At 43.3% G+C, this 14,024-nt stretch overlaps 1 protein-coding gene across 2 annotated transcripts; it reads right to left on the bottom strand.

Annotated features, from left to right (window-relative positions):
- Positions 1-8,552: 8,552 nt before the first annotated feature.
- On the bottom strand, positions 8,553-13,565 carry LOC125544842. 2 transcript variants are annotated; one of them, XM_048708613.1, is made up of 6 exons: positions 11,838-13,565; positions 11,526-11,661; positions 11,374-11,440; positions 10,503-10,522; positions 10,209-10,392; positions 8,553-8,847 (listed from the first exon to the last, which is right to left on the bottom strand). In XM_048708613.1, exons 1-6 carry the CDS (start codon positions 11,890-11,892, stop codon positions 8,821-8,823), a joined length of 489 nt encoding a protein of 162 aa, XP_048564570.1. In that variant the 5' UTR covers positions 11,893-13,565; the 3' UTR covers positions 8,553-8,820. The 2 variants fall into 2 exon arrangements, with proteins under 2 accessions (XP_048564570.1, XP_048564569.1); XM_048708612.1 differs by lacking the exon at positions 11,526-11,661 and having other exon boundaries at positions 11,838-12,019; positions 12,756-13,565.
- Positions 13,566-14,024: the final 459 nt, after the last annotated feature.

The raw sequence follows: 14,024 nt of genomic DNA, 5'->3' as shown, positions 1-14,024 counted from the left end.
CCGCTTGATGACTTCAAGCCGTGGGCAGGCTTCCACAAGCCGCCTCACCAGACCAAAGTAGCTGCCGGACAGGGGCTCGCCAGGTCGCATCCGGACTATAAGGCCCCTCATGGCCTGTTCGGCCGCCTTGTGAAGTTCAACCAACTGCTTCAGCTGGTCGCTCAAGGACACGGGGTGTTCGGTCCCAGTATACTGAGACCAGAACAACTTCTCCTTTGAGCTCTCTTCCTTAGCCCGGTAAAACACCGCGGCATCCAGTACACTGCGGGGAAGATCTGCAAACGCTCCTGGAGAGCTCCGAACTCGAGTAATAAAAAGGAAAGTCTCCTTCACATGCTTGCTTTACATATTGAATGCCTTACCCGTTGCTATATTCTTCACCGCGTCAATCTCTTGGAGGGCCTTGTGGGCTCAGCCTTGGCGCTCCGGACATTTTCAAGCGCCTGCGCGAGCTCGGACTCTCGCGTCTTGGAGTCAAGCTCCAAGGACTCGTGCTTTTTCACGAGAGCCTCGAGCTCTTGCTGCACCTCACCTACTCAGGCTTCTTGTTTCTCCCGTTCCAGGAGTTCTTTGGCTGCTTTGTCTTCGGCCTCGGACACCGCCTTCCTCAGGGTCTCCACCTCGGTCGTGGCCCCTGACAAATTCATGATGATCCTATTACTTTACACCCGAACTACTTTTTAATTATATAGACAGAGGTATATCTTACCTTTGCTCTCTTCGAGCTACCCCTTGGTGAGGCTGAGCTCGTCCTCGGACCGCTTCAGGGCCTGCTTCAGCGCAGAGACCTCCACAGTACGTGCGGTAGCGGCCAGCAGTGAAGCCTGCACATACACATAGACATACTCTAATTAGACTCCTGAGTTATCATTTGATCCTCTATTCGGCTTTTCTTCATGAACGCCGAACAGAGCATCAGGGGCTACTATCTATGCAGTAATATTTTCTTATATTTTGAATGCTTACCTCAAAGCCTGTTAGGAGGCTGGCGCAAGCTTCCGTCAGTCCGTTTTTGGCGGACTGAACCTTCTCAACCACCGCACTCATGATAGTGCGGTGCTCTTCTGCGATGGAAGCGCTGCGAAGCGCTTCCAGCAGGGTGTCTGGTGCCTCTGGTTGGATAGAGGACACCGGCACAGATGGTTGGCCCCCCTTAATGGGGGAACGCCTGCCAGAGTCCGGAACCATCGAAGGTTCCGGCGTAGTGTCCGGCTGGGGCCCGAACTCGAAGCCCGTAGGAGCCTCGCTCCCTTGGTACCCAGGGTCCAGGAGGTCACCGTGAGGCACCCCCAGGATTACCTCCCCTTGTCTCGGTGCCTTTTGAGACAACACCTCGGCGTTGTTCGTAGGGCGAGGGGTGGAAGCCGTCGGAGGAGAACCGTTGTTCATATCCGACAAGTCCAAAGAGCCGCTTGACAAGGGTACGTCGAGATGAGCTCGGGACGGACTGCATAATCATGTTCGGCATGAGGAAAGGCAGTACAATAAAACATACCATGAAGCACTATGGTGTCCGGACACTTACGACTTCGCCAGGGGCTTGTCCCTGGGTAGCCACTCATCACCACTATCGGCGGCCATCGTGGCACAGTCCGGAGGGAGGGTCTTTCCCTTCTTGGACCCTTTGGCCTCCCCGGATGGGTCGGCCTTCCTTTTCTTGTCTCCCCGGCTGGGGGGAGAGCTTTTCTCCTCCTCCTCGTTTCCGTGGGAGGAGTGCGCGTCGGAGTCATCAGACGATGAGCCCGATGTAACCTTGCGTCGGAGATCCTTTCGGGTCCCCGTGGCCTTCTTCTTGGCCTTCTTTTCCGGCACCTCGTAAGGTGCCGGAATCAGCATCTTCGTTAGAAGAGCGTCTGTAGGATCTTCGGGCAGGGGGGCTGGGCAATCAAGCTGCTCCGCTGTCTCTATCCAGTCCTGTTAATGGCATGAAAGCTTAGATCTAGCACATAACTAAACCAGGGCGAATAAATACCCTGAGAGATATAAAAGCCTACCGGATGGGCGCGGCGCTTTGCGCTGAGTCTGCGGTCCTCGGTAAGGGAGGGAGACATCTCGGCGCCCTTGAACAGCACCATCTAGACGTCCTCGTGCGTCGTGTCGTAGAGCTCTCGCAGCGTCTGGTGCTTGGTCGAGTCGAACTCCCACAAAACAAATGCCCGTCGTTGGCATGGAAGGATCCGGCGGAAGAGCATAACCTGGACCACGTTGACGAGCTTGATTTTCTTGTTTGTCATGTTCTGAATGCAGGTCTGGAGTCCGGTCAGCTCTACCATGGAACCCCAGGACCGGCCCTTCTTTTTCCAGGAGGAGAGCCGCATGGGGATTCCGGATCGAAATTTGGGGGCCGCCACCCAGTTGGAGTCACGCGGCTCGGTGCTGTAGAACCACCCTGATTGCCACCCCTTTATGGTATCCATGTAGGTTCCCTCGAGCCAGGTGACATTAGGCATCTTGCCCACCATGGCGCCTCCGCACTCTGCTTGCTGGCCACCCACCACCTTCGGTTTGACATTGAAGGTTTTCAGCCATAGGCCGAAGTGGGGCATGATGTGGAGGAAGGCCTCGCACACGACGATAAACGCCGAGATGTTGAAGATGAAATTGGGGGCCAGATCATGAAAACCCAGTCCGTAGTAGAACATGAGCCCACAGACGAACGGGTGGAGAGGAAATCCCAGTCCACGGACGAAATGGGTAAGAAAAACTACCCTCTCATGGGGTTCAGGCGTGGGGACGATCTGCCCCGCATTTGGCAGCCGGTGCGCGATATCCGCGGCTAAGTATCCGGCTTCCCGTAACTTTTTGATGTTCTCCTCCATGACGGAGGAGACCATCCACTTGCCTCCTGCTCCAGACATGATTGGAGTGGTTCAAGAAGAAGAACGCGAGCTTGGGCGCTAGAGCTCGAGTGTGCGGGAATGGGTAAGAGAGAAGGAAGAAGGCTGGGTGAAAAAGTAAATCTTTGTCCCTTTATAAGGGCAGAGGAGGCGATGAGTCTCCCCACTTGCCTGGCAAAAACCGCTTATTCCCCAGGCACCGTAATTGATGGCGCGGTTGAGTTACCCACGCCCGTATTGATGAGAATCCCGTGATAAGGGGAACACGATCTCTGCTTTGACAAGACGTATCAAGAAAACCGCCTCGCGATATGTGCGGAGCTGGTTGAGAAAAGCGGTTCGAATAATAACCGGGCCATGGTGTGATGTCATGCTGTCAAAACGTGTCAGCAGATTAGATTTGTGGAAATATTATTCTCTCTATGGTGGTATGTGGAACTTATTTTGCAGGGTCGGACACTATCCTCATATTCAAACTCTTCCATGGTGTATTCGGAGGACGAACCCGCCTTGCAATGCCGAAGACAATACTGCGCGTCGGACTCATCGTCATTGAAGCCTGGTTCAGGGGCTACTGAGGGAGTCCTGGATTAGGGGGTCTCCAGACAGCCAGACTATATCCTTTGGCCAGACTGTTGGATTATGAAGATACGAGATTGAAGACTTCGTCCCGTGTACGGATGGGACTCTACTTGGCGTGGAAGGCAAGCTAGGCAATACGGATATGTATATCTCCTCCTTTGTAGCCGACCTTGTGTAACCCTAGCCCCCTCCGGTGCCTATATAAAGCGGAGGGTTTTAGTCCGTAGGACAACATACAATCATACCATAGGCTAGCTTTTAGGGTTTAGCCTCTCTGATCTCGTGGTAGATCGACTCTTGTAATACTCATATCTCGTGGTAGACGCACAGTTCGGGACCCCCTACCCGAGATCCGCCGGTTTTGACACCGACAGTTGTCATGGCCAGGCATCATGTATTCTCCCTTCTCCTCCAACAATGAGGGCAACGGTGCTTGGCTAATGAAGATAGAGCTGAAGAGAGAAGAGCCCGGAGAGATCAACAAGGATGATGGGATCAAGAAGGCCATGGGGGATCAAGTTCCGGCAGGAGTAGACGAAGACATCCTTCAACCTCATCACAATCTCTTTACCCCAACGGAGATTGAAGCTTTCAAGATGATTGAGTTAGCTCGTATTCAAAACAAGTATCTCACAAGTGAAAATATTTTGTTGAAGGAGCATACCATCGCACTCAAGGGCATTATCCGCAAATTGGAGGATCTCCTACGCTTGATGTGCGACTATCCATCATCACCAACACCTTCTTCACCAACAAAGAAGAACTGAGTATCGGGTATGGGCACTCCCCTTGTCAACTGCCAAGCTTGGGGGAGTGCCCCGGTATCGTATCACCGTCACACTTTTACCTTTACCTTTTTAGTTCGATCCTTTTGATAATATCTTGATCTAGTAGAATAAAGTTTTAGTCTGATCTAGTTTTGAGTTTTGATTTATGATCTTTCTATGTAATCGAGTCCATGAGCTTTATATAATAAAGATTAGTGTTGAGTCGAGGGCTTGATTATCTTACTATGATCTTGAGGGAATAAAATAAAACAGAAAGAATAAAAAGAAATAAAGAGATCATATGGATCTTATGGAGAGTTGTGACATGCTAAAGAGTTGACGTTGGAGAAGCAAGACAACGTAATGGGTTATGTTTTCTTACATCTGAAATAAATTATATTGTCATGGATCATCTAACATGTTGAGCTTGTCTTTCCCTCTCATGCTAGCCAAATTCTATGCACCAAGTAGAGATACTACTTGTGCTTCCAAATATCCTTAAACCTAGTTTTGCCATTAGAGTCCACCATATCTACCTATGGATTGAGTAAGATCCTTCAAGTAAGTTGTCATCGTTGCAAGCAATAAAAATTGCTCTCTAAATATGTATGATTTATTAGTGCGGAGAAAACAAGCTTTATACGATCTTGTGATATGGAAGAAATAAAAGCGACGGACTGCATAATAAAGGTTCATGTCACAAGTGGCAATATAAAGTGACATTTTTTTACATTAAGATTTCGTGCATCCAACTATATAAGCGCATGAAAACCTCTGTTTCCCTCTGCGAAGGGCCTATCTTTTATTCTTGTCTTATACTTCATGCAAAGAGTCATGGTGTTATCCACCTTTCCTTTTTACATTTTATCCTTTGGCAAGCACAATGTGTTGGAAAGATCCTGATATATATAGCTAATTGGATGTGAGTTTTCATGAACTATATTGTTGACATTACTCTTGAGGTAAAATGTTGGGAGGCAAAACTATAAGCCCCTATCTTTCTCTGTGTCCGATTAAAACTTCATAACCATAAATATCACGCGTGTGTGTGTGTCAGCAATTGTGAAAGACTAAATGATGGTTGAGTATGTGGACTTGCTGAAAAGCTCTTATTGACTCTTTCTGATGTTATGATAAATTGCAATTGCCTCAATGATTGAGATTATAGTTTGTTGGTTCTCAATGAAGTTTATGATTAATAGTTGAAATTGTGATTGAATTATTACTTTAGCATAAGAGATCATATGACAATATAGGACGACAGTTTGGGACACCTAGGTACCCAAGCTCCTTGCTTAGATGCCGTTGGATCACACTAGTTTTTGTTGATAAGATGTGTTTAAATTTTGCATGCATACCTGCATTACTACTTTCCTATTTGTTTGCATGACATTACTGTTGCGGAAAGTAATAATGATTGTCTAATTAATAATTGTCATTATTTATCCCTTCTTGATAGGAAATTATAATTATTTATTTATCATGATTTTTGGCATGCATGGTAGATGCAAGATAAATTAATTAGAAAAATACTACGCAATATTTTTACCACGTACACCAACATGTACACATTTTCATCGAGTATAACACCAACACGTATATTTATTCTCGTTGGGTATAACACCAACATGTATATTTATTCTCGTTGGGTATAACACCAACACGTACATATTTTTATTGGGTATAACAGCAACATGTGCATATTTTTATTAGGTATATACTCGCTAACTGGTATTGCGGTCTAATAAAATGTATATATGGGTTTCTCGGGTACATTTACCACTTATTAAAAGGTGTGAAATTTATGGTTATATACAAATAAAATTTACATCGAGTTATATATATTTATGTGAATATTTTCATTGGGTATAACACCAACGCGTACATATTCATGTGTATATTAACATCGAGGTATGTATATTCGTGTGTATATTCACATTAATGTATGTATATGTATGTGTATATTTCTATTGAATATAACAGCAATACGTACTTATTAAAAAATCTATGACATTTATGTGTATATTTTTATTGAGTATAAAACAACACGTACATATTTTCATTAGGTATAATACCCACTAACTGGTATCATGGTCAAAAAATATGTACACGTGGTTTTCTCTTTGTTACATGTACGTATATATGCATCTAAGTGTGAGTGTTTAGATTATTTTTGTTTTGGAAAGAAATCATTGACTATTTAGGTTACTACTGCATGCAAACAAAATATGGAAAGCCATTAATTGTCAATTGTATGCCATGCACTATTGAATATGAGTTAACATCACAGGCCTAGGTGCCCAGGCACCTAGGTGTTCCAAACAATTTACCTATATATATTATGTGTATATAGTGTTACTATTCATCAACCAGGGTGCAGAATAAGTTATTCTTCACCCGAGGTAATCTTACGATCATTTCATAATTAAATTACATTTCGAATTCAAATAGTTACATTCCTATTGATTCACTACGTAAAATTTCACATAAGAAAAATAAAAATATAGGTTATAAGACAAGAAAATTTGCAGTTTATGTGTATTTTAGACTGTTTTTATGTTTGTAATTTTACATAACATAAAATATTTTTTACGGTGATTATATATTTTTCTATGGTCCCTTTTTGCGTCGGAAATAAGACAAAACTTACGGAACGTAAATTTACGGTGCATTGATGGTAAAATAGAGGGGGGTGAAGAATAACTATGCCTCACCCAGGGTGACGAATAGAGCTATATATATAATGTTACTATTCACCACCCAGGGTGCAGAATAAGTTATTCTTCATCCGATGTAATTTTACGATCATTTCATAATTAAATTACGTTTATATTTCAAATAGTTACATTTCTATTGATTCATTACGTAAAAATTGGCATAAGAAAATAAAAATATAGGTCATAAAATAAGAAAATTTGCAGTTTATGTGTATTTTACACTATATTTTTACGTTTGTAATTTTACATAATATAAAATATTTTTTATTATGATTATATATTTTCTTACGATCTCTTTTTACGTTAGAAATAAGACAAAACTTACGGAATGTAAAATTATGGTGCACTGATGGCAAAATAGAGGGAGGTGAAGAATAACTATTCCTCACCCAGGGTTACTATTCATATATATATATATATATATATATATATATATATATATATATATATATATATATATATATATATATATATATATATATATATATATATATATACACGGCTGCGCTATTGTGTGCGTGCGCGCATTTTTACTTAGGCTACGCGCCGGCCGCTCTTAATCAGGCGCGAGTCGCACCACCCCGCGCGGAGACGCCAGGTTGGTTGAGGGTAACGGCATATCAAAGAAAAAGTGAGGCATTTAATTCTATTACTATGTGTTTGTCCGCTACATCCTGATCTTGGGTCACTATTCATTGACAGTAATATATGAAGTATGGATGGTAATGAACCTAGATTTTTTTACTAGGCATTGACATATCAAGGTTTCATCCCTAAACATTGCCAGTAACAGAATAAGTATAGGTAGTAATGGACCTAGGATTTTTACCGTTGGCAGTAATATATTAACTATGGATGGTAATGAACCTAGGTTTTTTACTATGCACTGACATATCAGAAGGTTTCATCCTTAAACATTGTCAGTAATAGAATAAGCATATATAGTAATGGACCTAAGCTTTTTACCGTTGGCAATAATATATTAAGTATGGATGATAACAAACCTAGGTTTTTTTACTAGGCACTGACATTCGAAGATTTCATCCCTAAACATTGCTAGTAATAAAACAAGTATAGACAGTAATGGACCTAGGAATTTTACCGTTGGTAGTAATATATTAAGTAAGGATGATAATGAACCTAGATTTTTTTTACCAGGCACCCCAAAGTGGGTGGAGCAGTTTTGGTGGTAACATCGTTACGGTCAATTTTTTCCCCACGCAGTTTTGGGTATGATTTTCCTCGTAACTTTTCAACGGTTTACTATATTATCGTTCCCGAACTTGCATGGTTTATATCATTGAACCGAATGCTATTCTTTTCAAAAGGAAAAGGTTTTGCATGTTTTCTTTTAACTCAACATTTTTTTGCAATGATGGTCTGGACTTCTCTCATTTTACGACTTGTACATTTACCATTTGAATTTTCGTGGGGTTTCTTTTTTGTTTGAACTTTAACAATTTGAATTTCTATGTGTGTTTCTTTTTTAATTCAAACTGACCATTTCTTTTTGTTCTGAACTGATCGCCGTTTTTAACTCATATTGATCAATATTTTTCATTCAAACCTTTTTGTCCTTTCATATGACAGAAATTATTCATCTTCCCTGACCTCTTAAAATTCAAGACTCAGGCACACACATCCTCATCTTAGCAGGACAAGCTAATTCATTCGCATGCAAAGCAACAATAACAATACTCCAAACATACCAAGGGACGTCACACTGGAAAAACAATGCAACCAACGGGTTCTCTCCAGTGGCAAAACCGACAATTTTTGAACTTGCACGACATCTAAACAAGAACTACATGATACACAATTTTCCATCATGCACCTGCTATCCTGAACATATATGAAATGAGAGAAGGGTATCCTGAACATCTAAACAAGAACTTGCAATTTTTTTCCATCATGCACCTAGAGGTTCTGCCTTCTCCCCCGGCCCTGAAACAAGAGCACCATCAGTTTAGTTTTAAAGAAATTGAAAGTTCAAACATGTGTCATGTAGATTTTCAAATGATGGAAGTCACAAAAGTGAGCTATTTTTGTTTTACTTCAAATAATTCAACATGAAAAAGACAAATACAGATAAATATTTTTTTGTGCGACATTCTGAAGTAGATGTTAGTTCGACCTTTTTAACTATTTTTGCACAAGGAGATGATGTTATTGAACTGGCTAGGTACATTCAGTTTTACCTAGTATGGTTGGACTAGTAATGCAAGCACTGCTTCCAAGGTTTTATAGAGATCAGTAGCCATCCAACTATGAAATGCATGCAAACCAATCTGCATACACTAGCGAACATTGAAACAAAGAACCCCTGTTTCTCAACTTTGAACTTTTGTATGGGTTTTCCCTCAACTTATTGTATCCGCGAGTCTGAACTGATGCAAGTATATAAGAATACCAAACATTTATTACCTGAACCTGAAAAGGATGTGAGACAAGTTGCCCTGGAAGTGCAACTTGTATCTTTTACTGCTCATCTTTAACATTAAGAAAGTACTAATCAGTACTAGTATTTGTGTAAGTCATACTGATCAGTACTGCTGCTTGCCGTACTGATGAGCACTAGTACTGATCGCTAACACAGAGAATTTTTCATCTAGTGGACTTTTAACATTATATTAGAAAAAGTGAGTTACAAAATAAACAACCAGATTAGAATAGAAGCATTGGCTTATATTAGAAACGATGAGCTACGAAATAAGCAACCAGATGCGAATTTGCTTCAAGTCCGGTTTGCTATTTTTTTGAATTTGATGCATGTTGCCCTATAGGACTGCTACTAGTTTGCAAGTTGGACTTGAGTACTTTTAAATTGTTTGCATAGTTTACTGCCGAAATCTAAACCACAAAGGAACACATCGGCATTACCAATCGTATATAGCAAAACTGAACTTTCTGCGTCTACTGTTGTTTTTACAGAGTGGACTTATGTTTTCTTATGTACTTGAACTCTTAAAGTTTTTGAAAATTGCCACTATCACACATGGTATACTTGAAAACTCTTGCCAGACTAGGCACCCCCCAAATCCTGCACAACAAAGCATCCCCCAAGTGAATTGTAGCCGCCTCTCTCTCTCTCCCTCCCTCCCTCCCTCTCTCTCTCTCTCCCTCCCTCTCCCTCTCCCTCCCTCCCTCCCTCTCTCTCTCTCTCTCTCTTTTGCATCTGAGCAGTCCCCCGAAGAACTCTGAACTTTCAGTTGGATCAAAATCTAGATTACAAGAAAAATGGCCTTCATGGATGGCAGTATGTGAACTGAAGAGTAGGAGAGGAGGAGCACGAAGGTGTTTCTCACCAATCGTGTTCCTGATGGCGTTGTGGATGGCAAGAATCCATGGCTGAACAGGAGGTCGAGGCGTCGCGGCAGGAACTCCAGGGCCAGCGGGCCTCGTCGGGGTTGGGCACGTCGTCGGGGAGGTGGTAGTCCTTCGCCGGGAGGTGGAGGCGCCGTGCCATGGCGGCAGTGGTTGGGTCGGGTCCTGCAGGAAGGGGCAGCGTGCAGATATTAGGAAAATGAACTACCAAAATTCCCCAACCAGTACTGTAGATATTAGCAAATTTGAACTGAGAGTGTTAGAGGGAGGCAGACCTGAGAGGAGGAGGAAGCGCCTGCCCAGGGGCTCGTCAATGACCGGAAGGTGGAGCAGCATTACAAACTGGACTGACTAAATTGATATTTTGTAGTTGTTGTATGCATTTTAAAACTTTACATATGTTGATTTTTAAATCCACTCATGGAAATTCCGTTTCGAAAAAAATCCACTCATGGAAATTGTTGTGGATTCGAACTAAATTTTGACAAGTAAATAACAAGGAGAATACAGCAGAAAAGGCACACTTATACAAGAAAATGATCATGAGACCATAAGTGAATAGTTGGATGGATTTCTATTCATCATGGTGGTTCTAGACAGGCTTGCGGGCACCATCGAGGCAAGCCGTGGGGGCTGGCTGGGGGAGGTCACTACGCTGGTGACACACGCCGGAGTAGGGAACGGCGACCCACACAAGAATTTGTAGCAGCTGTGGGGGTGGCAAGCGGTCGTCATGGTGCACCATCCCTCTTGATTATTTATTAACTACCTAATTCCAAAAGAAAGGTAACTGATACAACTACAAGCAATGTGCTAATATAAGAGCGTTTAGATCACTTATTGATCTAAACGCTCTTATATTAGTATACAGAGGGAGTAGTTGGGAATCTATTAGTTTACAGAGGGAGTATATATTAGTTGGCAATCTTGTATATTTCCCTCTCTATATTGGAAATTGCTTTAATTGATGGCTCATTGGATAGAATGCATGATCTGTATAATTATGAAGTTAGCAACAACTCTACATAAAGAAATCCCCGAGAACTTTCTACAAAATTGATTAACCAAGTGACAGTATGGTGCTCATTCTCAAGCATAACCACAAGGACTTGTTTGTGCTATAAACACAAAGGAAATCAGACTCACGATTGGGAAGTAGATGTACTGAAAAGCATACAAAAGATGAACTTGTGCATCTTGTTTTTGCTGCAACCTACAAAAATAGGAACAAATATGAGAGATGGGGTTTTGTCAAGGAGACTCCAGATCAATTTATTTATGGTGAGAAACTTCTGTACCTATACTTGCACTTGTGCGACATGATTATGTCTGTCGATTCTCTAATGTTTTCGTACTGAACTGAACTGAGGTACATGATACTCCGACGTACTAAACTGAAATGACATACTGAACTGAAGTAGAATACATGTCGAGCTGCTAGACCAGAGCAAAATTCAGAAATTTTTGCAACGAGAAAAACTGATTTTTTTTTGTAGCTTTTTACTACACAAAATGTTCATCAACAACATTTGCATCACAAAGAAATTGAAGCAGCGGTACACATGAACACAGACAGTGAGAGAGAGCATGGGAGGGAGAAGAGTAGAAACCTTGCACCTCCATAGGAAAGGACCTAGGCAGAGGAAAGTGGAAGATGGCAGCCATGGACTGCTACTTGCGACGAGCTCGATCATCCTGATGCCATGGGGTTGGACTGAGGACGGTGCACGTGGTGTGACCTTCACGATGGAGGAGATCGCAACAGCGTACAGCATCTGGACCGTCATCCAACCTCCGCGGACCAAAAAAGGTAGCACCCTTAGCACATAGGATCATAAGGTATGGGGAGCAGCCGAACTGCATACAACAACACAAGGGAATGTGCAGGTATGATACAGGAGGAGGGGTCAGGTGATAAACGCCCAGAACAGGGTGACACCAAGTGCACAGCAAGAAGTTGTGTATTTATATTTATAAACAATATAACAAATACCAGTTAGTTGAGCGCTTGTGTGCGTTTAAATCTGAATAAAAGGAACATAATTATTTTAGGACTTTATCCCCGTTTCATCACTAGTACACAGTTCTTGTACGTGCTATTCTCCCATAGGAAATTAACACATAGCACCATGTGTGCTAGGAAGAACAAGGCACTTGAATCGGAATATACACTGCAAATCATTATTTTAGGACTATCAGCATTAGCACTTCCATAGCGCTTCAACTTGCACGTACTAACATGAACATTATTAGGTAAGTAAAGCACACATGAATACACAGGGGAAATCAGTGTGCATGTTGTTTTTGCATCTTTCTGAAGCAAACCGTGCAGAATTTTTATCTCATTAAGCTAAAATTTAACACCACATGAAATGGAAAAAAGTGTGAACCATTTTGCAAATATGTAAACTGTTGTTCTACAAAAAGAATTGAAATGACATGCACAGGGGTGAGATAAACATCCTTTTTTAAAAGCTTTCTCCTTTGACACATAAACACAAACAGTTTGGGGGCATAGTTGAAGTCACCTGCGTCCAGAGGGACGCTCTCCGGCACACTACCAGAGCTACGCATGAGCAGAGGTGAGGCACCCTCGCTGGGCTCCTTCGCTGTGCTCGTCGCCTACCGGGGGCCAATCTCGCAGGAGGTCGCTCGTGCGTCCCCGGTCTGTGCAGTTCGTCAAGGCTGGAGGTTAGAGGCAACGGGGCGCTACTTTTGGACCCCAAGTAAACGCTATATGGTAGTCGCTCGATGGAAGAAGAGATGTAGAGGAGGCATGTGCTTGCCATCTGAGAGAAAGGCAATCGGGAGGAAAGGCTAGCGGCTAGTTGACTGCGGCGCCCGGTTGGGTCGGGCGACCTGTCGCAGGAGTGAGGCAGAGGTTCGCGACGGCGCACGGAGCAGTTCGAGGCGGCGCGGGGGGAAGTTCGTGGCGGCGCGCTTTGGGGCATGGGGGTGGCCGCCGGTGTCTCACGGTGAGACGTGTGGGTTGGCGCAGGAGTGAGGCGACGGTTCGCGGTAGCACGTGAGTAAGTTCGCGGCGGCGCGCGAGGTGCGGGATGTCGCCGGCGTCGCGCGGTGGGGTGCCGGCGACCGCACACGGCGCGCTTGGGGGAGCTGCCGGGATCCCGTGGTGGCGGCGAAGAGCCACGGTGGGAGGTGGAGGATCCGGGATAAGGCGCCCAGCCGCGGCGGCGCGTGGTTCGGGGGACCGGCGGTGGCGCGTGGAAGCGGGAGGACGGCGGCGGCGCGTGGAAATGGGAGGGCGACGACTGGAGGTGGGAGACGCGTGTGTAGCATGCTGGCTTTTGGATCGTGCAAACTACAGATCCGGGTCTACAGGGGGCCGATAGTAACAACTACTCCCTCCCTCCGTTCCCAAATACTCGTCTTTCTAGTCATTTCAACTGGACACAACATACGAATACATGTAGACATATTTTAGACTGTACATTCATTCATTTTGCTCCGTATGTAGACACTTGCTGAAATTTCTAGAAAGACAAATATTTGAAAACGGAGGGAGTACTAACAAAATAGCCCTGTCATATATATATATATATATATATATATATATATATATATATATATATATATTAGGGTCGCGCTATTCGTCACCCTGGGTGAGGAATAGTTATTCTTCACCCCCTCTATTTTACCATCAATGCACCGTAATTTTACATTTCGTAAGTTTTGTCTTATTTCCGACACAAAAAGGGACCGTAAGAAAATATATAATCGTCGTAAAAATATTTTATGTTATGTAAAATTACAAACATAAAAATATAGTCTAAAAT

Source organism: Triticum urartu, chromosome 3 (assembly GCF_003073215.2).
Source record: "Triticum urartu cultivar G1812 chromosome 3, Tu2.1, whole genome shotgun sequence".
NCBI classification, from domain to species: Eukaryota; Viridiplantae; Streptophyta; class Magnoliopsida; order Poales; family Poaceae; genus Triticum; species Triticum urartu.
The sequence above is the reverse complement of the archived record's forward strand: the minus strand, read 5'-3'. Positions and strand labels throughout refer to the sequence as shown.

Excerpts from the sequence above, each read along its gene's own strand:
- LOC125544842 (XM_048708612.1), bottom strand. The coding sequence starts at position 12,801 with ATGCGTAGCTCTGGTAGTGTGCCGGAGAGCGTCCCTCTGGACGCAG. Across the intron at positions 12,020-12,755 it reads GAGCGTCCCTCTGGACGCAG|GTTGGATGACGGTCCAGATG; the intron begins GTGACTTCAACT and ends TGGTCCGCGGAG. Across the intron at positions 11,441-11,837 it reads CTTTCCTATGGAGGTGCAAG|GTTGCAGCAAAAACAAGATG; the intron begins GTTTCTACTCTT and ends CTATTTTTGTAG.